Below are 26,580 nucleotides of genomic sequence, written 5' to 3' on the forward strand. Positions count from 1 at the left end.
TGTATATTTCATACATAGTAGAGAGAGTAAATATGAGTGTCAGATTCATAATTTGATTTCAGACTTAGAATAAAAAGCTACTTAAACAGCTACTTTTCTCTGTACTATTCAGCTACTTATCCACTAGACTTAAGTTTCTGGCTCTTACAAGTCTTTCTGGTTTACATATTATGTTTAGCCTGAAAGTAAATTTTTCTTGCATTTGAAATGGGATTGTTTTTCATAATTTTGTGGCTGATGTTTACATGCAACTAATTAAAATCACTGTCTCAGCTGTCAGTTTTGTTTGCACAACTCTCCTACAGCAGAAAAATCTAGATCGCCCTCATGAACCAGAGAAAGTGCCAAGGGCGCCTCATGACAGACGGAGAGAGTGGCAGAAGTTAGCCCAAGGTCCAGAGCTCGCAGAAGATGATGCTAACCTCTTACATAAGCACATTGAAGTTGCTAATGGCCCAGCTTCACATTTTGAATCAAGGTTCCTTTATGTTTTTTCTATCCTTTATTGAGTGTATTTGTACTGCGTAGTGAACACGCATGAGAAATGGTCGATGACAAGAGGCTACTGCTCCCCTTGAAATGCACTGGAAATCACTGATTTAGCTTAATCAAAACTCAGTTTTAAAATACTTAGTGTGTCCTTGAAGGAGTAGTTACTATGTTGCTATTTTTAAGGGTAGCATGTATCCTCATTGTATCCTTATTGTATCCTTAAGGATGTTGTTGTCCTCTACAGCTTGATGAAGGTGTAGTGTCACTGCTGCAAGCTCACACCCAGGTGTGCCACTACATTCCAGTCCTGACCTACAAAATCCCTATTATTCCAGCCTCTTCATTTTTCTTAAGCAAACACTGCCAAGACTATATGATGTGTGTGATGTGAATGAACATCCACTTGGAACTCAGATGAGAATGCTGAGCTTCTCTTTACTCTTGAACAAATCCCTGATTTGATTGACATTTCTGGTTATAGCCTATTACAAAATCCAACCTGTTGAATTCTCATTTCACAGCACGTGTTTGCTGGTGGCTAAAAGTAGCATTTCACACGGTAAACACCTGCTGTGCTTATGCTTCTGGTCTTTGTGCAAGATCAAGTGCATTTAACCAGCCAAGAAACATCTGATAGCAAAGAGGGCTGACAAGTAATGTTAGGACATTTGGGGGTATATTTTTGGTTTGTGGGTTTTAGGTGTTTTGTTTTGTTGGGTTTTTTTTTAATTAAAAAGCATTCATTGTCTTTCCAAAAAATAGTTAATTTTTTCCCCCTGTCTTTGTGTGGTCAAAAACACACCATAAGAGAGTATTTTGTTTAGCTTTGTAAGGCCTTCAAACAAGCTCAGTAGTGATGGTGAGTAATTATGACAGCTGTAGGAGAGAGTGTTTGCTGCCTGAAAAATAGAAAAACCTGCTTATGGAAAACTTAGCTCAATTCAGAATGTGAAAATGCTCTCAGTGCATTTCACTCAGTGGGGTACAAGTTAAGTTATGGTGATTAGCATTTTTCTAGGAACAGCTTTGTAGTACCTCTGTAAACTGCTGTATCAAGTCATTGGCAGAAACATCTGCTTTCCTGCTGTCCTTTTGTTGTGTTGTACGTTGGGTTCCGCTTTAGACGTGCTTGTTGCAGGTATCCTTTTATATCCAGGACCCTGGCCTAAACCTTGATTATCTCAGTACTAGTAATGCAATTATTAGTAATGCTGAAGCGCTTGGGAGCACTGCATGTGCAGAGCACATTGTTCAGATACAGAACAGCACCATGCTTTGGAATAAACAAAGATTTTCACCCCTGACAAATTTAATAGGTTTAGATACTACAGTGGTGGCAGTATGTGGAAATGTAGTGTTGCTTTACTTGTTGGGAAGTGTTCTACAAACACTTTTGCTCTGAATTTAATACAGTTTTTTAAAAATAAAAATCTGTATTGAATAGTTAATTAAAATTTACTAACTGATCAGGTCCTTGAGGTGTGTCTAAAGTTGTCATGAACAAGTAAGTTGAATCATCTTTATTTAGTGCTACTACTCAATAGTAGATATTTATTGAGTCCTGTGTCTGTCTATTAAAGTAGCAAGTTCTCTGTATATATTGGAATAAAGATCCTCTGACAGAAATTCAGCTAAATTATTCAGTTGTAAATTCTACCATTCTAACGTCGATGGATGTTTCATGAATGATATAAAAGAGTAGTTCTGATTTTATTGCTGTGTTTACTTAACTCAAAATAATGTGACTAATAAACACTAAGGTCACACACATACTGTAGAAACTATCAGATATACCTGTCAAAATCAAACCCTTGAGCTGCTAGAAGTAATAACAGGGAAAGTGGGATAAATTACTGAAAAGCCACACTGTTTAATATGCAGCACTAGTGAAGAGAAGATACTTGTGTTCAGAAGTCAGACTGAAGCATAGAACAGTAGCTGAGGGCACTAATACTTACTCCTACTAAAGGCGAAGTTGGATCTTTTCTCCCTGTTTTTCTACAGATCTCAAGCATACGTGGACCACATCGATGGATCGTATTCCCTCTCTGCATTACCCTATAGCCAGATGTCTGAGCTCCTGAACAGAGCCGAGGAGCGCGTGCTGGTCAGGCCCCATGAGCCGCCGCCGCCGCCTCCGATGCACGGAGCCGCCGAAGTGAAACCTGTGCCTCCCTGTGTTAGGTACGAGCCAGAAAAGCCACGTGCAGATCTGTTGGGGTGGTTTGCTACCACCCCACCAATAGCTGTTAGCATTATTTCCATGCTGCCCAGGCAGTACAGGCATCCCAGGGGCTGTGGCAGCCTAAAGCCCCAGCGTGCCTGCAGGAACAGGGCTGCCAGGAACTGGTCAGGAAGGCCGGCATCTAAATCCCGTAGAGTGCTCTGGTGGAGACCCACCTCACCTTGCCATTAATACTGCAATCATGCTGCCTTCTGAGTTAAATGGCAAGACAAATAACTGTATGGAAAATGTTTCTCTGAAATATGTTGGAATTTCAGGATGTAGCTTTGGAGTTTTGGAAATTAGTACAACTGAGCTGTGTTTCAGCCCACATGAAAGGAAGAATTTATCACAGTAAGACAGTTGTCAAAACTACGTATTCATCACATTTACTAAATTGCAAGTGCTTCCCTCTCCCAAATGTTTTTATTTTCTATTTCTTTGTACGTTTTCAGAAGTGGATACATACATAGAATGTTTTCTAAAGGTGAAAATTTTGTTGTCACTCCCCTATTTTTTTATACCAAAAGTCTTCCTTTATGGTTTGGTATATACAACTTAGAGTAGAGGACAGTTAATTCGGATGGGGTTGTTACATCAGCAAGATGTTAGTCTCTCGAAAAGAGTGATTTTTTTACTGCTTAGGGGATCATACGCAAAAATGCCTAACTCTTTAGATTAATTTTCCACAACAGCTAAAGAAATCCTCTAGTGGTCTTTCAGGAAAATAAGTTTACTCTTCTCTCTTATTTTCTTCAATTCACCTATTCATTGCCCTATAATGAGTATCTAGCATATAACTACACCTCTCTGTACATAGTATTGATGACCTTTGATATTAGTCTCACTCATTTTGTCATCACAACTGAAATACGTGTTTCAAATTAACTTGCCCTCATTGTTTGCATTGTTTTGTTTTGGTTTGAAAGTTCTGTGAATCAAAGCAGCTAATCAACTGCTAGTTCCCTTACTTCAGAAAAATAATTTGGATTTACTTAGGGACAACAGGGAAGAATTATACTAGTATAGGAAGCCTTTGATAAAGATGCAGGTACATTGTATAAGAACATAAATTTGGTTAGTAGCTGAATTTGAGCAGAAAAATTGGAAACCTGATCCATGCTCCATACTGAAAATTAGATTTCCTTGTTTATGAGGTGTGAACAAACACCCTGAAATCATCATAGTACATAATGATTTTAATGCCCAGGTTTCAATGTTCTTAAGTTGCAGAAGTGAATCTATTACTATTTTTTCCACTCTCTAGCTCTAATAACTTTGTTCTGTTATTGGATATTGCAGTTCTACTCCTGGCTTGGTAGAAAATCGTCCTCAGTCACCAGCAACAGGCAGAACACCAGTGTTTGTGAGCCCCACTCCTCCTCCACCACCACCACCACCTCTTCCGTCTGCTTTGTCGACTTCATCATTAAGAGCTGCAATGACTTCCACTCCTCCACCCCCAGTCCCACCCCCACCACCCCCTCCCACAGCTGCTCTGCAGGCCCCAGCTGTGCCTCCTCCACCAGCTCCTCTCCAGATAGCTCCTGGAGTTCTTCATCCAGCTCCACCTCCAGTTGCTCCTCCCCTAGCACAACCCTCTCCCCCTGTCACTAGAGCCGCCCAGGTGTGCGAAGCTGTACCCGTTCACCCAGTTCCTCCACAAGCTGAAGTACAGGGACTTCCTCCACCACCCCCACCTCCTCCCCTGCCACCTCCTGGCATTCGACCCTCCTCCCCTGTCACAGTTGCAAACCTTTCTCACCCTGCTCCTGTTCTGCACCCTCCTCCCACAACCATTGTCCCCGGCCCTCATGCACCCATAATGCCTCCATCTCCACCATCCCAAGTGATTCCTGCTCCGGAGCCCAAACGCCATCCTTCAACTCTTCCTGTCATCAGTGATGCTAGAAGTGTTCTGCTGGAAGCAATACGGAAAGGTAACATTGGCTATTAAGCAGCAAAAAGAATAATCTCAGAAACCTGCTAAACACACGTGACCTTTGAGAGAGGGAATATTTCACATGTGTAAGAAGTTAGAGGAATGCATCTTAAGTCTGCTTCTGTTTTCTATCCTCTACAGTGTATGCATTGCCAAGTAGACAGGTTTTTTTCAATTTGTAATTGCACTTATCAGGTGTTTAGTTTGGATGGCAAAACTGGTTCTCTGTGGAAGTTAGATTACAGAAGAAAGTACATGTGTTTGTAGATGATCTGTGGAGATTATCTTTCCACTTCTATTTACCTGCAAATGTAGCTATTTCTGATAATCTACAGATTGTGTAGAAAACAAAAACATTGGTTTTCACAGACTATTAGATAAAAGCAAAACAGATCAATTGGCATTGGTATTTTGATCATCTCTCACTGTATTACAACAAGATATAAGTGACGTCCAGAAATCATTGCTGAAGACTTCAAGCTGTAAAGTACCTGATCTGGGCACATCTCAGCGCAGTAGTGGAGCACCCTTTGCATTGCAAGGTGCCCATGGCAGAGTGCAAGGGAAGGGCAGAGCTGCAGGACAGTGTTCTCCTGATGATCTCACAAGGAGCTGTGTGCAAGCTGTACCTTTCAGCTTATTGTGCCCATGGCCAGGAAAATCCCCCCTGCGCTGTCCACGCTGCTGTTTGACGGTGGGGTATCTTTCAGTAGTGAAGCTCTCTCAAATGCTTCAAGTCCTATGTTCTTCTACTCTTCCCCTGCACAGCAGCACAGCACAGAATTTGTATGGTACTGTAATATCAGCAGATAGGCTATAGCAATAATTCAAAATATTTTTGCACATCTACGTGCACATGAATTGATAACATCATTGAGTCTAAAGAAATGTTCACAAGAGTTGAGTACAAGAGAGGTGCATGAACATGCATAGAGAATGTCAGCACAAATAAGGAAGTAGAGCCTGCTGGTATAATCTAGGTGATTGCTGAAAACACTTTTGACCAAGTCATGCCCAAGAAACAAAGGCTCGAGTTACCACAGCTTAAATTCTACCTAAGGTCCTGTGCTTGGGTTGCCTGTCAGCTGACAGCGAAGAATATTAAGTACAAGATGTAGGTCATTCTTAGTCTGTGTTGGTCTGGGATATCGTGAGTATAAAACCAAAATATATAATCTCTGTCATGTTTTTAACTAAGTTGCTGGATTTAACTTTTTCATACCTTTGGTATGTGTTATTTCTCCTTTGTATTTGATCTCCAAGTAATACTTTATCCCAAACCAGATCATTATGTGATAAAAAACAGGGTTACAAGAGGTCCTGTCTTGTTAGGATACTCAAATAGCTATAAACTTCCATTAAAATCATGAATAGCGAGTATGGAAAATGTCTGGAAATGCAAATAGCAAAATGGCTTTTAATCACTCACGGTGGTACTAAAAATGTATTTTTAATGGGAAATTAGAACCAGGATGTTACAGTAGAAGGACTCATGATCTAGTCTGCCACTGCAGTTCTGACATTCCTCTCTTTAAAAACTTGACAAAAAAATTTCTACCTGAGCAGGACAGCATCCTCTGTCTTCACTTTTGCTTGCGAAGCATTTCGTGAATCGTGGGCTAGATACATTTACAGTGGGGAAGGAGGAGAGTGACGTGTTTGTGGTCTGATGTTCTCCAGGTATTCAGCTCCGCAAAGTTGAAGAGCAGCGGGAACAAGAAGCTAAACACGAGCGCATTGAGAATGATGTTGCCACTATCCTGTCCCGTCGCATTGCTGTGGAATACAGTGATTCAGAAGATGATTCAGAATTTGATGAAGTAGATTGGCTAGAGTAAAATTATTACATTGCTGTACACTGCAAAATCGAATGCTAATGTCCATTGTGGTGCTTGTTCTTTGAAAGTTTGATGGTCATTTCTAGTGTTTTTTGTATTCTTTTCTTAACATAATTAATCCATGTTTTTCTACTTTTCAGTTTACAAAGAGCTCCTAGTGCATCTTCAAAACTAAATGTTTTACAGTGGCTTTTCTTACACATCTCTTTTGAAAGAACATACTTTGTTCCAATAGACCACTAAGTATTAAGCATGGGCAGCTGTTGGTAGAGTAGCAGTTTCAATTTTTTGGCATATCTTAACTGTGCACTTTGTGAATTTTAAGTTGATGAAGGCAACTGAGATTGACATTCCAAGGGCAGCTGTATGTACTAATGAGCCTTATTCTACTTCTGATAGTGTTTTAAAACATTAAACCTAGCTGTCAAAATATCACTGCCTCGATTACACCTGTACACTAAAAGTACATATAGTTAGCAGCACTGAACACACTGAAAAGCAAATGGATCTTCGGGGGGGTTATTATTGTTTTATTGTTGTTTTTAAATAATTATGGCCTTATTTGAATGTTTAGAGATTCCCCTTCCCTTCTTCCCTCCCAGGTACATATTGTGTGGTACTATTTTTGCCTGCATAATAGAAGTTTAAAGTTTTTTTTTTCCTTGTGAAATCTTTTGACTTAAACATGCTGTGTAACTTATGTAACTGTTAAAATAACAGTTTGATTTAATAAATGGTTCATTTTAAATGTTCCTGGGTGTTGCTTTTTCAATGAAGCCTGCTTTTCACTGGTATATCTGAGAGATCCTTGGATTTCAAGTATTTAATCTGTGGTAAATATTCTGTACCTGATCTAACGAGAAACTATCATTAAATGATATCTATATGCATATCTACTGAGAAAAAAAAAACCAGCTGAAATCTTATCGTGACCTTAGTTTAAAAAAAAATACAAACACAGAATTGGGAGCTTGTGGCTAATTGGCTTTAGGGTTGTTTTGTTTTTTTTAAAAAAAAAAAACACTTTACCATCAGTGTGTCTTGAGGAGAAGCCGCAGTTAAAATCATGGTTGATGAGAGATGACTTTTTAAGTGCTGTCTAGCAGCATAGTGCATGTTTTGCACAGTTTTTGTGTTTCTCTTCCCTGGAATAACTCCTTCAAGTCAAAAGCCTGTTGAGAAGGGAAGCATGAGAGAGAGTGCAAGAGCTCTCTTACCCTGTGATCTCATTCCTGGAAGAAAGGATTGTATAGTAGAGGGAAATAAGTCTTGAAAGTCAGAATGAGATTTCTGAAGGGGGAACATTAAATGTTCTGTGTGTTATGGACCAGTTTGCAGGGACGTGGTTGTTAGCCTTGTCTTGCAGCTGGGCAAGACTCCCAAGGTATAGGCTGGGGTAGGAATAGTGTACAGCAACCCTTCCAACTCCACTGTGACCATCTCAGCCTCCACTGTAATTTTGCACATGGCCTACTGTACTCAAGACTTTTTCAACTTCAACAGTAATGCCTCTGTTGGTTTTGCGGAAGAAAAATTATTGTCACAATTTGTGAATCTACATCCTTGTAACTACGGCTGCAGATCTCTGTGCACTGCTCTCTTTGATAGTTTCTTCACAGTATATCACCATCTGGTTTGTTCTGCTGTTCTCAGCCAGCTTCCAAAGTGCATGTCCTTCTTAATCCCTCATTGTAATGGTAAAGAAAGGATGTCAGAGGCACTGCTGCATGAATATTTGATACTGTTTCCTTGGATCTCAGTAATCCTAACTCAGCAAACCTAAGTAACTCACCCAGTAACTAAATGTAAGAGATCCTATATATTCAGCTGTAAAGATTTGAGATCTTTAAGCAAAGTGCATTGTATGCAGCTGCAGCTCCCCTTTGACCAGGGACCCAGATCTGCACTCCAGACAGCTGAAAGAAGAGCTTGTCCCTAAATTCTGCATGTAGGTAGTTCTGCCATTCACAAAATTGCATTTCAACTGATGTTTATACCTGTTCCTTGCTCAAGTCTCTATAAAATCCTGATTTTTCTGGTGGATATTATGGAGAGCAGCCTACATTGTCACTTAAATGGAGCAGCAGCATTTCTGTGCCCAGGCTGTAACTGTTCAAATTAGAGCATCTCACTATTGTGCCCGCATTTGTGGATGTGCTCTGTGTCCAGGAGCTGTGACCTGGGTACAACTTAGCTAAAGTGAAGAAATCAAAGCAAAAAAAGGCCTGCAGGTATCACATAGCAGACTTGAAGTTATAAAAAATGATTGTTATTGACCTGTTTTGCTGTCCTGCTGATTAAGAGTATCCCTTCCAAGCTGGTACCCAGGGCAGACAAAGCACTCATTTAATATGACACAGTCACACAAAGTAATGAGCCTTGTCTGAGAAAAGTCAAGAGTTAAATTCAGTTAACATTTCAAAGGCAGGATTCTTGGCCTTCTGCCACTGCTACAGCTTTCTGCCATAGCAACTCGTCTCCAGATAGCAATAGCATGATTCACTAGTTGCAAGAGGTGATTGTTGAATTTGAATATTTGTGTTTGTAGATCGACTCCAAGCCATGCATTTGCAATCTCAGTGATTTGTGTCCCTCTTACCGTGGTCTCCAACCGCCTTTCTCGTTTGGTGGAATGCTATGCAGAGGGCTGCTGGGCTCTTCATGCCTGTGATTAGATGTGTAATAGATTATTGATTGCTTTGTCTTGTAAGGTACTAAATCAAGTCTTCTGTATTGAACTGTTTACAGAGTCTGTTGTTTACCTCTGTACATTTGCAGCAGCTGGTTAAAACCAAGGCTCGAAGTCTGGCACAAAAATAATGTGTCAGTAATCTTTCATATAAATGAAGGGAAACCTTTGTTCGTCTTCACCCTTTTCTCAAACTGTAATCTGGGACAGTTAAAAATTAGCTACCTCTCCTACTGAGAATTGGGGGGGGGAAAACAGAACAATATAAAAAGCATAGAAAGAAGAAACAAAAGCTACTTGGCAGAAGACTAGGGAGGTGCAGAATTTGTCACTCAGGGGTTTTATCAAAAGATAAAACAGTAACGATGCAGCCATCATGGACAAACCAAAAACAAATCAGTAAATGGAAGAGAACAAGGACTGAACGAACAAGAATTAAAAAGAGACATAAATCTGGGGGGATTTTTAGTGGTGTGATATGAACAGTAACCATTAAATACCAGATATTATTGAGGGAGTATATTATCTTTCAGTAAATTGGGATTTAAAAAGCAGGAGGCATATTAAAAGACCTTTAGTTGATAAAATTATTCTTTTCTGCATGTTGCACAGGGGTGCACTCCGCAGCATCTAGGTGGACACTGACACACCATTGCCCGACTAATGTTCCTCAAAATGTGCCAAGGGACCCGAGTGTGCCAACAGGTACCCGCAGTCCCCGAGGCATTGCAACAGACTCTTCAGGATGATGGGGCCGTCTCGGCTTGGATGCAGCTGCCACCCCGGCAGTGCACCCGCACGTGATTTACCTGGAGGCTGTGAGCCTTTGTCTGCCTGGAGGATGCAGATGGGAACAGCCTCTGCCGTGGGCTGCCACATCTCAGTCTCCCCAGCCCGTGCATCCCCACGGGGAGGGGGTTCAGGGCATGGTGCAGAAGCCCCTGCTTGACAGGCAGTGCAGGGTTATGGCAGCAGCCAGAGCCCTGAAACTCAGCATTTCCACAAACCGCAGCAGTTCCAAGAGGAGACTCGAAGGCAGAGCCTCAGCACAGGCTCTGCCACCCAGGGCTGCATCAGCAAAGGATCTGACAGAAATTCGACTCGAGCTCCATCAAGTGTCCACTCTGTCTCCTCAGCTACAGGCCAGAATGAGTTTTACTCTCCCCGACTCTTTTGCAAGTGGGGACATTAAACACCAGGAGAGGAATCACAACCAGAGACCACGGGCAGCAACAGTGATCTCCCTTTTTGGACCCTCTGCCAATTCTCCTCTCTCCTTTCCCCTCCTGGCTACTTTTCACACTTGAACGATTCTCGGGGGTGGTAGTCTGCCCACTGGAGACTTTTCACACGCTCTTTGTGGCTGCAGCTGGGAGAGACCTCCCTGATTCCCAAACTGCTTCTTGAGTACATCACCAGCCCTCGGTAGACATGAGTTCCCTCCGTCTGTCCTTTGAGCTGCTTGGGACAGCTCTCCCTTGCCTTGTTCAGCCCTAATGAGCTGGGTCAGGTTTAAGTGCTTAAAAAGCAGGTTCCTGGAAACTCGGGGACGTTCTTTTTGCCAGCAGGTGTGCAGAGAGTGCTCCCACGAGCGAGTGACTTGGCTGTCAGCTCTGAGGGTTTAATGAATGCCTGGCAGCACACCACCAGGCAGCTGCAGAGGAGCAGGCAGGGGATGGGGACCTCATCCCCATCCCAGCTGCTGCTAGAAAAGGACACATGGACAAACCTCAGGAAATGGGCACTGGGGTACAGGGCAGATGAGGTGAGGCTGGAGCTGTTCACCCCATTCTGTTGCCATGGGACTGATAGATCTGATACTGCACAGCCTGTGCTTTTTCTCTGATCTCTGCCCTCTGCAAGCAGACATCTTTCCCCCCTGCTAATTCCTGTTCCTGGAGAATGGGTTCTGCCACATTAGTCATCGCTCATGCTCCTCAACTGCCAGCAACCCTTGACAGCAGCATCAGTAACAGCCTCTAAAGAAAATTGCATCCATCCCATTTCTTCTAAATTCTTATTTTTGCCACATTTGCAGGCTCTGAGCAATTGCTCCAGCTACGTTCCTTTTGGCAACTGGAACTGTCTGGATACAAATCAGAGAAGTCATCAAGCATCTCTCACCAAACTGGGCAGATTATTCCCCTTTTTATGTTTCTTTATCCGATGGTTCGATAACTTCACTTTCAGATGCAAGAGAGCTGAGGGCCCCCTACAGACAGGTCATTTTCGTTTTCCACCTCCCCCAGTTTAATGCCTTTAATGTCGGAGTGTTATTTATTGCAAAACTTGTGACATTTTCTCACAGCTTCATGGCAGCATCAGTCCAAGAAAAGCTTAAAAATATACGTCCCTTTCATGAGATCTTACACCGTGTTTTAGCCACTTCTACTCCTCTGCAAGGCACTTCCTTCACCACAATTTTAAAACCTCAGAGCAGGTCTCCTTCCCAACCCACCCCAGTGCCTGCTGTGGAGCAGCATCCACACTCAGTGACATATTATCACAGCTTGATTTTTCACTTCAGTACCAGCCAGAAATATCTCCAGAAACTGCCCAAGACTTCTAACCTTGTGAGAAAGCAGCTCACAACCCAGGTCTTGGCATGCTGGTGTAGTTTAGAAATTCCCCTTCATGCCAAGCAAATGCTGGAGGCTGGATTTTTCCCAGTTGCATTTTGGCAAAGCCAAACCAGCTTGTAAGCATCACCAGCAGGACACAGAACCAACACAACCCCATGCAGGAATGTAGGAGGCCATCAAGCGGCCTGGGCTGGGGGCTGCTCCCCCACACTGCACCCCAGAGAGGGCTGCATCTTCTGGATTTTAAAAGTACAAAGAAGTTAGCAATGCTCCCAAACAGGACAGGTGTTCCCCACAGGCCAGCATTGTTTGCAGGTCAGTAGGAATCCTGGCAGTAATTCAGCTGTGGTTAGTGAGAGGAAAACATTAGGATAACTCCTTTGCTTCTGTAGACTTTGTCCTCTGCACGATGGCTGTGGACCAGCACCTGCCAGGGGAAGTTTCAGTGCCAATGATTACCTTTGGATGAATCAGAGGTAGAAAGCAGCAACTCAGTCCCTGTTCCCACAGCAGAGAGAGCCCAGCTCTAGGAGCAGCCAAGTATATCAGGGCTTCCCAGACAGCTCCTGCAACTCACTCTCTGTAGATCTCTCTAATGGAGACCTCTAAGGTCACATGGAAACGTTACCATCCTAAATCCCAGAAATTTTAAGGCCAGGCTTTGATGCCTCCTTGGATTTTGAAACTTTCCACTGACTTGCCACATCTCTGCAGCTTGCAAAATCCCAGGATGTGAGGTTCTCCTGAAGAACCTGCAGTTGGGGGTGTAGCCAGCCCTACCTCCACAATGTCCCCACAATGATGATTTCACATCCCTTGAAAGCAGGAGGCATTTTTGGAAACATGTGGGCTGAAGCTCTGCCCCAGCAGTGGCCCCTATGGCCTCTGCCACAAGGCCTGAGAAGATCCCACAAGGGCAAGGCAAAGGGGCTCTCATGACTGCAGCCCCATGTGACCATCACCCCGCATTCAGACTACCCAAATTCCTGCTGGAGCACCCTGCTGTCAGCCACAGCAGCTCCCAGTGTTGGCTAGTCAGTGACACCTGTAAGAAGTGTTTAGCAGAGGTCTGCTGGCAAAATGTCATCCTCTCCCAACACACATGGGAGCAATTACTTTTTCAGGTTTTTAGTCTGTTTTTTATGAGTAGTCCTCATATTCTCCATAAATTTCATTAGCTGGATTTATGTGGTCACTAAACTGCATGATAAAGTATTATAGGCACAGCAGGAAATTATTTGCTATTCTGGTGAAAACGAGTATTTCCTAGTTTTGTCAGTGAAGGGAATTAAATTATCAGGGAAATAATAACCAGCTGAACTGAAGGAGGGTTTGATTCATGGTAATTACTGATTATATGCAGATTACTTTATGGCTTTAATTCTTTGGTCTCCCACTGTTTGCTTGCTAAACCGCTAAAAAAAAAAAAAAGGGAGTGGGTAGATGAGAGTCTTGTTTGTAAGGCAAATTACAGAACCTAATTTGTTGATTACATGAAAGGAAGCAGAGCTCTGCACAGACCAGGGCAGCGGTGGGAAGGAGCCAGCAGAGAGCTGTGCTTGCATCCATCCTTGGCTGCAGCCACTACTGTGCTGCTCTTCAGCACCCAGTTCACGTTCCCAAGATTGCCACTCTAACCTGTGCTTGTAGCTGCTTTTACTGGGGCCACAGCAGGGCTGAAGGTGGTCTGTGCCCTTTGTCTTTCAAGCTGTTCATCAGGTGGAGATAAGAGGATGTATCAATCCACTTGTGCTCAATATGCACCTAAAAACATTTCTTCCAATTCAGTGCAACAACCAGGCCCTTGCAAATCTGCAGTTTTAACTAGAACTATGCTTTAAGGCATCAGAAGCTGGTTAGCAAACTACAGGCTGCTTTTGACAGAAAGCTACCCAAAAATAGAGCAAAGCATCACCACTGCTTCTCAGACACTCCTCCCTTTCTAAAACAGCTTTTCTCTTACTTCCTACAGCAAACCTTCAGCAGACTTGCAATCCCCAGGGATGAAACTAGCCTTTTGATCTCGTACATTATTCTTTACATTGCTGGAGCAAAATTTCAGACCATGTTCTCTCTGCAAGGGAGAGATGGGGAGCGAGACCCTGCTCCTACTGTCTCTGGCTGCCTCCCTGACTGGGAAGTGTCTTCACTCCCATTGTACCTAGGGCAGCATGCTGATTGCATACAGCATTTATTCTTAAAATACATAGCTACACCCTCTTAAGTAAAAAGCAAGTGCTGGGGTTTGCATCAAAAAGTATCACCCTGTGTCAATACAGGCTCAGAAGCACGGTCGGGTGCTCCATAGAGTCTGGGTGTGTTGTCTGCAGCCGCTTCGGCACATGTGCCAGCTGGGATCTTTCAGCTGCCAGCACTTTATCTAATAGATGAAAGGGAGAAAGATGGAAAGCACTGTAATTGCCAGCCCAAAAGAAAGCCCCCTGTCAGGCATGCCTGCCTGCACCCCTGGGGGTGTCAGTGCAGAGGAGCAGGGGTGAGTAGCACCTGCTGAATCCATCAAGATTGGATAGCACTTGCAGTCCATGTGAGCTCTGTTCTCATCATGACATGGTGCAGGATCAAATCCAGGCTCTGGGATGAAAGGTTGGCACCACCAGCATCCCCTTGGGAGCCTCCAGAAAAGCACCCTGTCCCCTTGATTGGTACCAGCCATGATGGCTCCCCTGGCCCAAATAGGGGGCAATGCTGTTCCTTCATAGAATGATAGAACAAGAGTGGTTAGGGTTGGAAGGAACCTTAAAGTTCATCTAGTTCCAGTCCCCCTGTCATGGGCAGGGACAGCTTCCACTAGACCAGATTGCTCAAGGTCCCATCCAACCTGACCTTGAACGCTGCCAGAGATGGGGCATCTGCAGCTCCTCTGGGCAACCTGTTCCAGTGTCTCACCACCCCCACAGTGGAGAATTTCTTCCTTATATCTAGTCTATACCTACCCTCTTTCACTTTAAAGCCATTAACCTTTGTCCTAAGTCCACATTACCATTGTCCCCGAGTCTACATTATTCCCTTTGCTAGTAAAGAGTCCCTTCTGGATGCAAAATTGTATCCTTGGCTGTTCCTAAGTGCCCCAGCAGATGAAGCATCCTGACTCTGTGCCCCACACGCTGCAATGCAGAACCCCACTGAAGGGACAGTGTCTTCAGAAGTGGTCATCATTCCTGCCATAATGTCCACAGGCGTGTTTTAGCCTTTCTGCTTTGGGCAGGTGGATCCACCAGCAGACTTTTATCTGCCTGTGCAGGATGGCCACCCTTAGGAATTCTGAACTTTCCGTTCTGCCTTTGCAGGTCATATGTCTTTGGAAGAAAGATACATGCCACTTTATGCTGACCAGTAAGAGCTATTCATCACCACATTTCTCCTTGCATTTTTCTTATTTCAGTGCAAGAATAATAGTTATATGGTAATTATAATGAAAGAGATACAATTTAAAGTGAAATATTTTCCTTTTGGTTGTTTGCTGTGGAAAGGCTGCTTCTTCCTCTGCTGTTTCACTAACACCCACGATCAGATAACATTTGATGAACCACCACAAATTAGGATGCAGCTGACGTCTCGTTTCTGTGCTGTTTGTGCCTGGAGGCGGTGTGTGCGGTTTTGCTCTATCATCGAGCTGGCTGCCCCCGGGGCTAACCACAAACCACTTCAGGCCGTGCCGAAAACAGCCCAAGTGTCGGCGTTTCACGCGCACCCGACAAGCCCCCGGCTTCCTGCCGGGAGGAGCCGGCTCCGGGGCCGCGCCAGGGATGTGCATCGGGAGGTGGCAGCATTTCACCGCTGCGCCGAGCCCGGCCCGGGGGGAGAACAGCCCCTTGCCCGGCCACGGTGCTCTGCTCGAGAGAAGATCAGCAGGCTTTAATCCTCTTGCTTTCAAGGCTCAAGTCTGCCATACTTTACATTTGCTGCTTATTCCTTTTGCAGATCTCCCCTTTTACCTTTACTCCACTCCCCCCCCCCCTTTTTTTTTTTTTCTTTATTTCTTTGTTTTAAGAGAGGCAAGGAGTTAAAAGAGGCAGCAAAAGGCAGCAAACCACCTGCAGCACCCGGAGCAGCACTCGAGGGTCCTGAGCGTTGCTGGTCACCCCAGTCCTAGCGAGGATGGGCATCAAAGGAAAGCACTCCCAGGTTACCCGTGTCACCCATGGGAAGCTTGCTGCACGACCAGGGCCTCCACCTGCTCAGAGGAATGGGGATTGTGGTGGGGGCGCCCCCAGCCTCCTGCTTACTGGGAAAAAGTCCCACAGAAGCCTCCCGAGTGATTGAGCAAACCTTCTCCTCTGGTCACCTCGGGAGGAGAGATGGCACTGCTATGGCTCTGAAAGCAGCTCTGCACCACGAGAGGCACGGAGCCCAGGGGACCCCCCTGAGGAGGGACCTGCAGTGGGCTCAGCACATCAACCTGACTCGCACCGGCCCCTCCGTGCCCCCAGAGGGCAGAGGCAGGGGTCACAGCTCCACCATCCTCATCTCCTCAACCACTGGGAACGCCATAAACCACAGGAAAACAGTAAAAACACGTATCTGGCCTGGTTCCTGTAGCAAGAGCTCTGCAACACCTTCCTTTACAGCAGGCAGCCTGATACAGGAGCAATGCCTGTCTGCTCCTCCCTGATGCAGAGCTATTTCTCCTCTGGGTGATTTGACCAACCAGCCCATGTCTTATCAGCTGCACAAAGTTCTCCTAAACCCCAAAGCATTTCCTTGCCTCGATGTGCCAGGTTCAGCCTCCTGCAGACCACAGATCAATTCAAATCCAAGGGAGTTCGAGAGCTCTCTAATAAAAAAGCACCCAGATGACTTTGGATAAACCCTGAGTTCTCTTTTCCAAAAGAATCCACAGTGCTTCAGAGCCCAGGCGGTCACTTGGAAGTGCGTGTGTCATTTCTGCCAGTGGGACAGAGCTGGTTCCAGAATATATCCCCTTGTTTGCAGAAAGTTCCTGCAACACCTTCCTTTAGAGCAGGCAGCCCGATGCAGGAGCATTGCTGGGCTGCCACAACCGTCTCCCAAAGCACACCCAGGTCTGGGGAGGAGCAATGTGCACAGAGTGGCTCTTTCTACCCCTGGGAAGGAGAGGAGGAAGGCAGGAACGACACTAAGAGCTCTCTGTCTCATGTTCCCAGCGCAAGTCTCGACTTCCATCCAAGGAAAGCTGCTTTTCTGTGGAGAATGGCTCACAGAGGCGCTTCTCCACAGGGAGCAGGCAGAACAAGCATTTCACAAAAAGAAACCAGTGAACGTGTATAAATTCAGAGCCTGCTGCCTCACGAGAGCACCCATGTGTGCCTGGGGTGGTGTTGCTCCCTGGTTTGTGCCTGTCCTGCTCCTTTCAGTGACCCTGGACAAGTGGAGCAGGGCTGAGCTGCGGGACAAGCCAGCATGGCTTCAGCCAAGGGGCCAGACTGCTCAGAAATAAATGTGGTTGGCAAGGCAAACAGCCCCCTGAGTCACTTTAAATTAAGTAACTGATCCCCCTCTCATAAAGGTTTTTGTGCAAACAGTGTGGCTGCACCTTTATTAGTGACCGGATATTGAGGTATCAGTGCCCGTGACTTTGGCAGATCTTGTTTAAGAGCAGATTTTCCTTTTACAGACTGCATTAAATAAGGCTGATGAAGCTGGCTAAACTATTAGTTTTCCTTTGGCTGGTTATGTGCAGATTAGACTTTTCCTATTGCTGATATCCACACCTATTGCTGTGTCACATACCTTTCTAACAGGAAGATTTTTTAATAGTAGAGAAAGAAAATGCTGTAATGTCTCCTCTTCTCCTCAAGGCAAAACTGACATGAAGAACCACCTAAAATACAATATTAACTCTTACTGCAGTCACATGGCTGTGCTAAATGTCTGTATTCACCTGATGTTCACACAAAAGTAAGTGCTCTGAGAGGATATCAACAAGGGTAACGTTTTATTTGGCAGTGGATCCCACATGTCTCCTATGTGTTTTGCTATGACCATTTTAAAGGTGGCTACCAGCAGCCTTGGGTGTGCTCAGCAGAGAGAGTACAGAGACAGTGTTACAGGTGTGTGCTGCCAAAAATGAAAGACCAATGAGCAGTGAGCTTGCTCTGTAACACAGATTTTCAAAGACATATAAAGGTTTTCAGGCAACAAGTGCTAAGGGTAGTGAGTGAGTAGGTTTCTGCACAGGGTGATCAGTACAGCTTTTTGGGTGTTGGATAGCATCTGGCCCCTGATCCTTATTCTGTCCTGTCAGCATCCCTGAGTGAGTCCAGAAAACTGGATTCTTGTCTTTTTCTTTTTTTTTTAAATCTAACAAAGTTTGACTAATTCAAACTCAGCAGCATTATTGCCTGAACAGATTACCTCCCCCAGGTTTTATACAAGGTTCTTTGTAGAAAGTTACTGTAATTTAGATAAATGTTGGCTGCCATCACCGAGCCTGTTGGGGCCTTCCCCCTGCCATGTAGCCCTGGGAGAGTTTCCCTGCCCCTGGTCAGCCTCGTTCCCATTGGTTGTTTTGTGTTCCCCTGCACGGGCAAGGACCCTCGGGTCCCGTGATTGCCGCAGTTCCTCGGCAGAGCCCCGGCCATGCGGCTGGAGAAATAAACATCTCTGAAACATCTACCAAGAACTGGTCCATATTTATTTCTTTCCATGGGCCTCGTTGTCTGATACATCATGTTGCAGTACCCGCACTGTAACACAAGCCTATAACTTTGACAAAGGCAGCTATTGATTTTGTCTGATGTGATCTGTCCCATATGAACACATGCAGCTTCTCACTCATCATCTTATCTGCTATATTACTATTTATTGATTCCCTTATTTGCTTTTATTTACCTGCTGTAGAAGTTGGTGCAGTTGTTTGGCAATTATGGGGACTGATTTTCAAGAAGATGCTTTGCTTTGCTTCAGCTTTCTCAGCAAAACTTGACCAAAGTTTGTCAGAGGGATGGCATTATTTTCTGCTAGTTTCCATAGGTTCCCTGAATGGCCTGAGCAGGACAGAAACTGGGTGATCCCTTAGGATGCCTCCTATCCTGACCTTTCTGTCAAAGCCATAAGGTCTATCCTCTGAGGTTGCATATGCACGTGAGCACCTACCTTCGTTCTGCTGTCAGACACCATTAATTCTGTCAGTTACCATTAATTATAATTAATGTCTGTGTCCTAATGACATGGACTAGAATTTAGCCCCATTTGCTTGTCCACATTGTTATGATTTAGTTTCCAGTCTCTGTAGTGCTACAGAGCACATACAGCAGACATGAGCATCTCCAGGAGATTTTCTTCCACCCCCTGATATTTCAGGTAGCACCAGCCCCTGCTCACTGGGGGCCCTTCACTCTGCCCAGTGAGCAGTTGCTCACACATTAAAATGAGAAGGGCTCAGGTCTGGGGCTGGCAGTCTGGTATTAGGAGCTTGCAGTGATTCAATAACCCTTCCCTCACATCGTTTGTAGGTAACCTGGAATAAAGAACATTTCCATAGAAAACACATTACCTGAGACATTTTTCCTAAACTGTTATTTTTTTGCCGTTTCCAAACCCAGCTTTAGTTAAAGAGGAAAGTTTATTTACTCCATAATATTTTTGCATGGTATCTCAATGAAATAGAATACTTTGACTGGTACCTGCAGGTACAGAAATCCTCAGACTCCAGTCATTTCTCTTTAAAAACCTGGAGGTCAGATGGGTGCAGTAATTATAGAAAGCGTACAAAAGCACCTCCAGTGGTGAGGGATAATTTGTAGCACTCTCTCCTGGCAATGGGCTTGCACAAAAGGAAGTCCAACAAAAGAAAAGCTGATTTAAAAAGATGTGTATATACATACACACAGGCAACCCTGAGGTTCAATGCTTGATTAAGAAGATGCTGATGCTCTGCAGGAAATATTTTGGGGGGAAAGCCTGCCATATTTATTCATAATCAATTCTGCTTCCATGGGTTCCATTCTGGTGTCTAGGCATTGTATGAATTGGAAAGCAATCACAAAGTCTGGACTAAAGAGAAGGCAGAGAACTGTGGCATTTGTAACACCTGACTACTCACTACTCAAACTGCAAATTAAAGAGGGTATATGTGACTGTAAGAGTGACAAACCAAAACAGCTCGGGTAGAGACTGCACAAGTTTATTCAACCTGTTACTCTCTCTGGAGACAGGATCATTCTCTCTGTGCTGTTTCAGGTGGATCTTTGCAACTTGCTTTGAGAGATTTCCAGTGATGAAATCTCCATAACCTCCCTACACAGATTGTTCCAGTGCTCCTTTGTTTCTGGCAGTTTTCCAGTGTCAAGCCTGACTCTTCCTTGCTGCCATTAAAGCTCATCATTCATTGTTCTATAAACCATGGATTTTAGATGCACAAGATTTCTTCTCTTTTGTACATCAGCTTTCACATACTGGAGTTCCCCTGAGCCTTCACAAATGGTGAGGAGAAGCTGCTGACCAAGCTCAGCTCATGATACTCTTCTGTGTGTTTGCTACGTGGCTGTTTACACCCCATCTGGATTTCCACTGCTGATTTTCTCACTGAGTTTCTGTGCTTGCCTCTAACAAAATGTCTTTTGGTTTTTTTCCAGAAACTCTTTCAGACTTGATAAGATCATGTTGAATACCAAGTCAATCCTCTGAGGTAACTGCAGCCCCTCCCTGATGTCTGACAGATGCCCACTGAATAAGTATTGTCCCTGCTCCATCACCTAAGCAATTTATGAAAAAACTGAATCACACTTTGGGTGAGACAGACACCTGTGACTCAGTACATCCTCCTGCTCTGACAGCACACCCCCAGTGAGCACTCTCACAGGGGGCTTTACACAGAAATTTCACCCAAATGAAGCTCTCTTCCCTTGCTTTTGAGAGGTTGTGTCAGGCTTTCTTCCTTCACTGTAGCTGTGAAAGATATTTTCACAAAGCAGCTGTCATATTTGTAGAAAGAAAAATAAACACAAACAAGGCACAAAATAAAATAAAAAAGGAATAATAAGGCTCCCAGGCTCTGTAGATTCCTCAGTCATGCCGCTTCTATTAGCTTCAGGCAAGACCTTAGCAATTAAAGCCAGAAAAATAAGAAATAATAATAAACAAAGAATAATATAAACCATAGAGGGTTTTGCTCCCTCTACAAAGACACTATTTCAAAAGTTAGAAACCTTCACGTTTGGGTCATGGCATAAAGGAGCTTGCAGAAAGACAACAACTGTGACAGATGGAGTGTGCAAGCAGCTCTTGGGAAATACAGCTCGATGGCAAACGGAGCAGAGCAATAGCTCTTCTCTCGCCTCTGCTGGGGTGAAGCGGGGCTATGGACCTGGCAAACCACAGCACAGCGAGCACATCACAGCCAATCGATAGCCCCAAGTGCTGGAACAGCCGAGAAATTGTTGCTATGGATTTATATAGGGTTATACATTTTAAAGGGAGGCCACCTGAGAGTAATCTTAAGAAGCAGGAACAGCCTCTGTGTGGAAGCAAAGAGAGGTGATACCAGGACAGACAAAGTTATAAACATCATATTAAGGCATTTGGGAGTTGAGCGAAGGCAAGATGATGTAAAAGCTGCCTTAGGTTGTTTAAAAGATATTTTTATTGCCTGTGGATGATATGCTCAAGAACATAAATGTGTATTTCTCAGCCTCAGTTTGTGACTAAAAATGCCAGCTGACTCCAGACCCTGACTGGAGCCTCTCTGAGAGGCAGGAAAGCAGACTGGGGAGGAAGGTTTCTGAGCAGCACAGCACCACCCTCTGCCCCAGACTTGCGGTTTGTGTGTCCCAGCTAGGAGAGAAAAGACACCGTCTTCCCTGAGGGAGTCACAGAGGGGCTTGTGGTGGAGCTGACAGCTGCAGATCCCCTGAGCTTGGTTGCCCTCCCCATCTTGCCCATTTTGATCCCTCCCCTCTGCTTCCTGCTTGCAGGGGCAGCCAGGCTTGTGCGTCCATATCAAACGGGAGCCACTGCTAGAAGCCAGACAAGGCCACTTGCTGCAGGGTGAGAGTGTTTACCTCCACCAAAGGGTCTGGTTGACCTCTCTGATATGTGTAAAAGCAGCTGTGGGGTGTCTTTAGACCAGCCTGAGTGTACCTGCATATTGGCTGTGCTCTGTCAGTGGGACTACACTGCTATACCCACATTTACCTGTTCTGCTCCTACCCTGGTGCGTGGAATAAATGAACCAGAGGGCATTGCACTGCTTATTTCACCCCAAAGGCTGGTCTTGAAGATGTCCTTCAGGTAGCCCAATAGCATGAGAGGCCCTTCAGAATTATCCTGGCCATAAAACAGCACATAGTGGTGAGGCAGTCTAAGCCTTCAGTGCTCACTCTGAAGCCCTTAGGACTGTAATACACTGGATGTCCTGAAAAATACCACTCCTGTTGTGTCTTTTCACCTCTGGTGGTAGATGACTTACAAAAAGCAGGGAATAAACTCCACCAGTCACTTACAGGTGCTTCTAAGGAGCACTGTGAGAGCTTGCAAGCGAGTTGCAGGTCTGATAGATGCAGTCATTTTTGCTTGCCTCTCTGCCAGACTGGCCCACAGACCTTTCTTATTTTTTATTTTCCCAGATGCAGCAAGAGCAAAAGTGGCACAGAAGTAACACTGTTCCCCTTGGAGCAGTTCCCTCTGCAAAATCCACCCAACTCCTCACATGTGAAACCACTCTGGCGGAAGCAGCAGTGATGCCATCTGAAAAGAAAGGGTAACGGAGACATGGTTGAGGAAGGCAGTTCATGCCACTAGCAGGACACATACCATTGTCACAGGGCCTTGAGGGAAGACAGAAGGAAAGGCCACCTTTGGGGAAGAAAGGGACACAAAAGGAGTGTCAGGGCAAAAGACAGATAAATAGGAATAACAGAAGCATATAGATGTTCCCAAAATGGGAACAGAAGGCAGGCATCCTATCTGTGCTTTGCATGCAGATACCTTTTTCCAGGAGGAAAAAGACTTTTCTGATGTTCTTTGATAGCTCTCAGGCAACTTTCACTGCTACCTCATCTTCCCATATCATCATTTTCTGCCCTGCAGAAGAGGAGAATCACAAAGCACTGGTTTCCACACAGGCATCCAGCTCTCTCTCACCTATTACTACACAGAGCAATATCAGACAACTTGCATGCCTTGCACTGTCCAGCGGTGTGCTGTACTCATGAGAGGTGAGGAGCCCCCTCAGCACTGAGCGCTACCAACACACTCCTTGTTTTGTGGCAGGGATAAAATGGGAAGGGGGTGTCAGGGGGCTCATGCCCTGCTCAGCGCTGGCTGAGGCCTTGGGGAATCACTGGAGAGGTGGGAACAGCCACGTAGCTTGGCAGACAAATGGGATAATCAAATGGTTGGGCAATAAACCTGTTCTGCTGTCTGCATTAGAGGAGCTTGACTGACATTGCCAGGTCAAGTATCAGACACATTCAACATGTTTCTGTCTGCTCAGATGAAGTAACAACTGCTCATTTCAGACAAACATGGCAGGATGGGAGGGTATTAATAGGAAGATTTTGTGGGTCTGACCAACGCTGTGAGCACTATGGCCAGGCAAAAGGTCCCAGTTTTAATGACAATGAAGGCAGAGACAGAGCCTTTTCCAATTTCTAAAAATGTCTTATGAAAGACAAAAATGTTCTGGTTGACACAATAAGAGCTGCATGCTGCTAACACTGCTGCGGGTTTCAGCAGACGAGACAGCAGCAGGGTATTTACCTCAGCATGACTGGGAGAGTTGTGGGGCTCCGCAGAGCCTTTATTTCCCACAAACACATCTCATGTGGAACTAACGCCGTGACAGCAAATACAGCAAAGTGTTCTAATCTTCCCAATTTCATTCAAACTGAAAATAATGCAATTAGCTGTTGTTGTTCATGAATAGGCAGTATCTGATTACTCTTAAGAGCTCACTATTCCAGTGTTACAAGCAAGGCCTCATACAATGGGCTGCTCTGCAAATGCCTGTCTCCCATGTGACGGCCTTTGACTGCCATGGGGCAGCTGAGATCCCTGGGATGAAGGAGTCCATCATTAGCCATGTCCAAGTAGGGGAGCCACTCAAAGTCTTGGGGTTATGCTTGGTGCACAGATCACACCCCATACCCAAACTCTCCATGCAAAAGGTTTTCTGATTAATTTATTTCAGCAGTATAATTCAATACAATTAATTATTTTCTTTGAGACATTTATAGAACAGCAAGAACAGAAAGAGGGAAGCCTTAATTCATTTGTCTCCCATTATCCTTATTTTCCCCTGGACAATGAAGTTTAAAACAAAATACACCCCTGCTTGGGAAAATCAGATAAACTCTAGGAAAATCCAGCTTCCTACTTACTAATAAAAATTTGCCACATCAAAAGTCAGACTGATATTGGAATGTAGCATGGTCCCCATATTTACTGGCACATTTATTTTCCATCAGAAGAGATTTCTTTTGACAGCATCTTAATACTACCTAGATGTACTTCTTTCTATAAAAAGCAGCAACAACTAGAAGTGACAAATTATATCTGCCTGCAGGTATACAATCACATTATCTCTCTGTGATGCAAAGGTGCTGATTAAAAAAAAAAATAACTCAGTCATTCAAAGAGTGTCATAGATCTAATTACATTTTATAGGAGAGTAAACCTTTATTTAAACTATCTACCTCTAGGAGAATATTTCCAGAACCACTCTTTCTGCCTTGGTTTTAAATATAATTATTAATATGTATACCATCTTCTTGGTGGTGATAAAATGAGTGCTGATCCACACAAAATATGCCTTAGCTCAAAAAAGACAGAAGGTTCAAGCTAATTTTCAAGCTAATTTTCAAAACCTTTTCCAATTCTTTCCTGAAAAATCTCAGTCTTTCAATTAAGATACAAAATGAAACAACTGCACAACAAGCAGCTTGCTGGGAGAAAACCTTCCCTGGCAAAACAACATTGTTTTAAACCAACCAGGAGCTAGACAGCGAGTAGCATGGAAAAAGAGAACCAAAACTTTAAAATACTCCCCCAGTCCAGAATTTCTTTCCTTCCCCAGCAGTCAATTTGCCTTCTCCTGATCCCATCCATTTCCTCTGCCTGAAGCATAGCAAGCAGTTTGTCCCTGCTAGAGAAACAATTGTTCCCAACAGCGCTGATAAACCTCCACTGCATAAAAACACCCCCATCTGCCAATGTCCTGAGCTCAGTCCCTTTCCCTGCTGGAGTGACTTAAGTGTGTGGAAGTGTTGGACAGCACAGAGACAAAAAACCTGGATAGTTTTCATCCTATGTGGTACTCACATGCTCTCCTACCAAATGAAGCCATGCAGAAAACACAGATGTACAGACACCTCAATCCCCACCCAGTGTAGTGGGAAAAGGCAACTTCCAGGCTGCTTGTGTTGCTTGGGCAAAGCACTCTGTGCATGTGCTGCTGCCTGGCTATAAGGGCATGGAGGACAAAGGCAGCTGACTGATTTGGTACTCACATGTCCTGTCAGCAAGCAAGATTGCTGAGAGGCCCACATTGAGGACTATGGTTGCTTAAATCCTTTTCCTAATTCTGATCCTAAGCATCTAATTCTTACTTTAAAGTGCCGACAAATCCTTAAAAATGTGTCATTGTATGGATATAACTCCAGTCTTGCACAGGTGGAGAGAGAGCCTGTGCCACAGAGGAAAGTGCAAGGGACAGTGCAAAGATGTTCTACCCCAGCACCTTGTGTCAGGGGCACAGACAGCAGCAGGGGATGGAAAAGATGTTGTCTTGTAGGTGATTGCCAAATCTGAGTTTGCAGCTAGAAGTTTAATTGTGTCCAAAAGCAGGACAAAAGTTGAATCTGGACTACACTTCTCCCTTCACTGGCTGAATGGTAGGTTGGGCAGCTCTAGAGATCTGCCTGCACTTGCAGTTTTCAGCTCAGGAGGTCTAGGATTGAGGATAACTCAAACAATGCTGCAGTGAAGAAATATTTTTGGTCTTTTGTCTTGTGTGTGCCCCCAACCCATTGCTGGAAGGGAACACCGCAGCCAGCTGATGTATCCGAGGTACCTGCTGGAGAAGCTGTTCCCACACCATGAGTCATACTGTGAACCACTGCACTCTTTCCCTAACCAGATATGAGCACATTCTTCTTTTCTCTTGCTCTTTCTCTCCCACCACTTGTATTGTGATGCCAGCAAAGTAAATTCATTAGAAAAATGGATGGGAATCTGCTGGAAAATGCCCTTTACTGTGAGACTTTGCTGCAACATGTGGAGCCTTCACAGAGATCTGACCATTGCTTCACCTCCCGCTGCCTTCTGTCACTTCTTTGCAGCAGACAGAGCTGACACGAGCAGACCTGCCTCCGCTGAACCGGCTGCCACCTCTATTGTCAGCACTGAGTCAGCGCTTACCGTTCTCCAGCTGCCCCAGTAGCAGCTGGGTTATTTCCAGGACACTGGAGTTACTGCCCTCAATAAATGGAACTGCCACTGGGGGAATGTAGTCAGAGGAAACAGCTTAAACATCAAGAGGGCAGGGAAAGGTGTAGTGGTTTTCTACCCAGGGGATCTTTGTCAGGCACTCCTGAGCAAAATGCATCAGCCCCGGAGCTGCCTGCTGTGAGCTTTCAAGGGAGGAGCTCACTCGAGGAGGACTAGGTGATGTGGAGACACCTCACAACACAGACTGTCCCCCAAACAAGCAAATCCAGCCGGCGTTAAGGTGAGATCCAGATGTGCTCATTCTCCAAGCAGAGCTGAATCTCACCTGCTTGGTCACTCCTTCGGAGTCACACGTCTCCATCATAAAGCAGTAAGAAAGGGAAAACATTTTTGTTTATTTCCCTTTGTCTTTTTTCTTTTTAATA

General features: G+C 44.6%; 1 protein-coding gene across 5 annotated transcripts in view; it reads left to right on the forward strand.

Annotated features, from left to right (window-relative positions):
* The window catches only part of WASF1 (WASP family member 1), an 89,748-nt gene extending 82,500 nt beyond the window's left edge, over window positions 1-7,248 (forward strand). For 4 of the 5 annotated variants that reach the window (XM_039569638.1, XM_039569636.1, XM_010402916.3 and 1 more), the window contains exons 6-9: window positions 306-478; window positions 2,497-2,676; window positions 4,019-4,656; window positions 6,339-7,248. In XM_039569638.1, the coding sequence (XP_039425572.1) occupies window positions 306-478; window positions 2,497-2,676; window positions 4,019-4,656; window positions 6,339-6,496 (1,149 nt within the window). In that variant the 3' untranslated portion in view covers window positions 6,497-7,248. The remainder of the gene's footprint in view (window positions 1-305; window positions 479-2,496; window positions 2,677-4,018; window positions 4,657-6,338) is intronic. The other variant, XM_039569637.1, reaches the window with a different exon arrangement.
* The last annotated feature ends 19,332 nt before the right edge of the window (window positions 7,249-26,580 follow it).

The sequence above is a fragment of the Corvus cornix genome, chromosome 3 (genome assembly GCF_000738735.6).
Source record: "Corvus cornix cornix isolate S_Up_H32 chromosome 3, ASM73873v5, whole genome shotgun sequence".
NCBI classification, from domain to species: domain Eukaryota; kingdom Metazoa; phylum Chordata; class Aves; order Passeriformes; family Corvidae; genus Corvus; species Corvus cornix.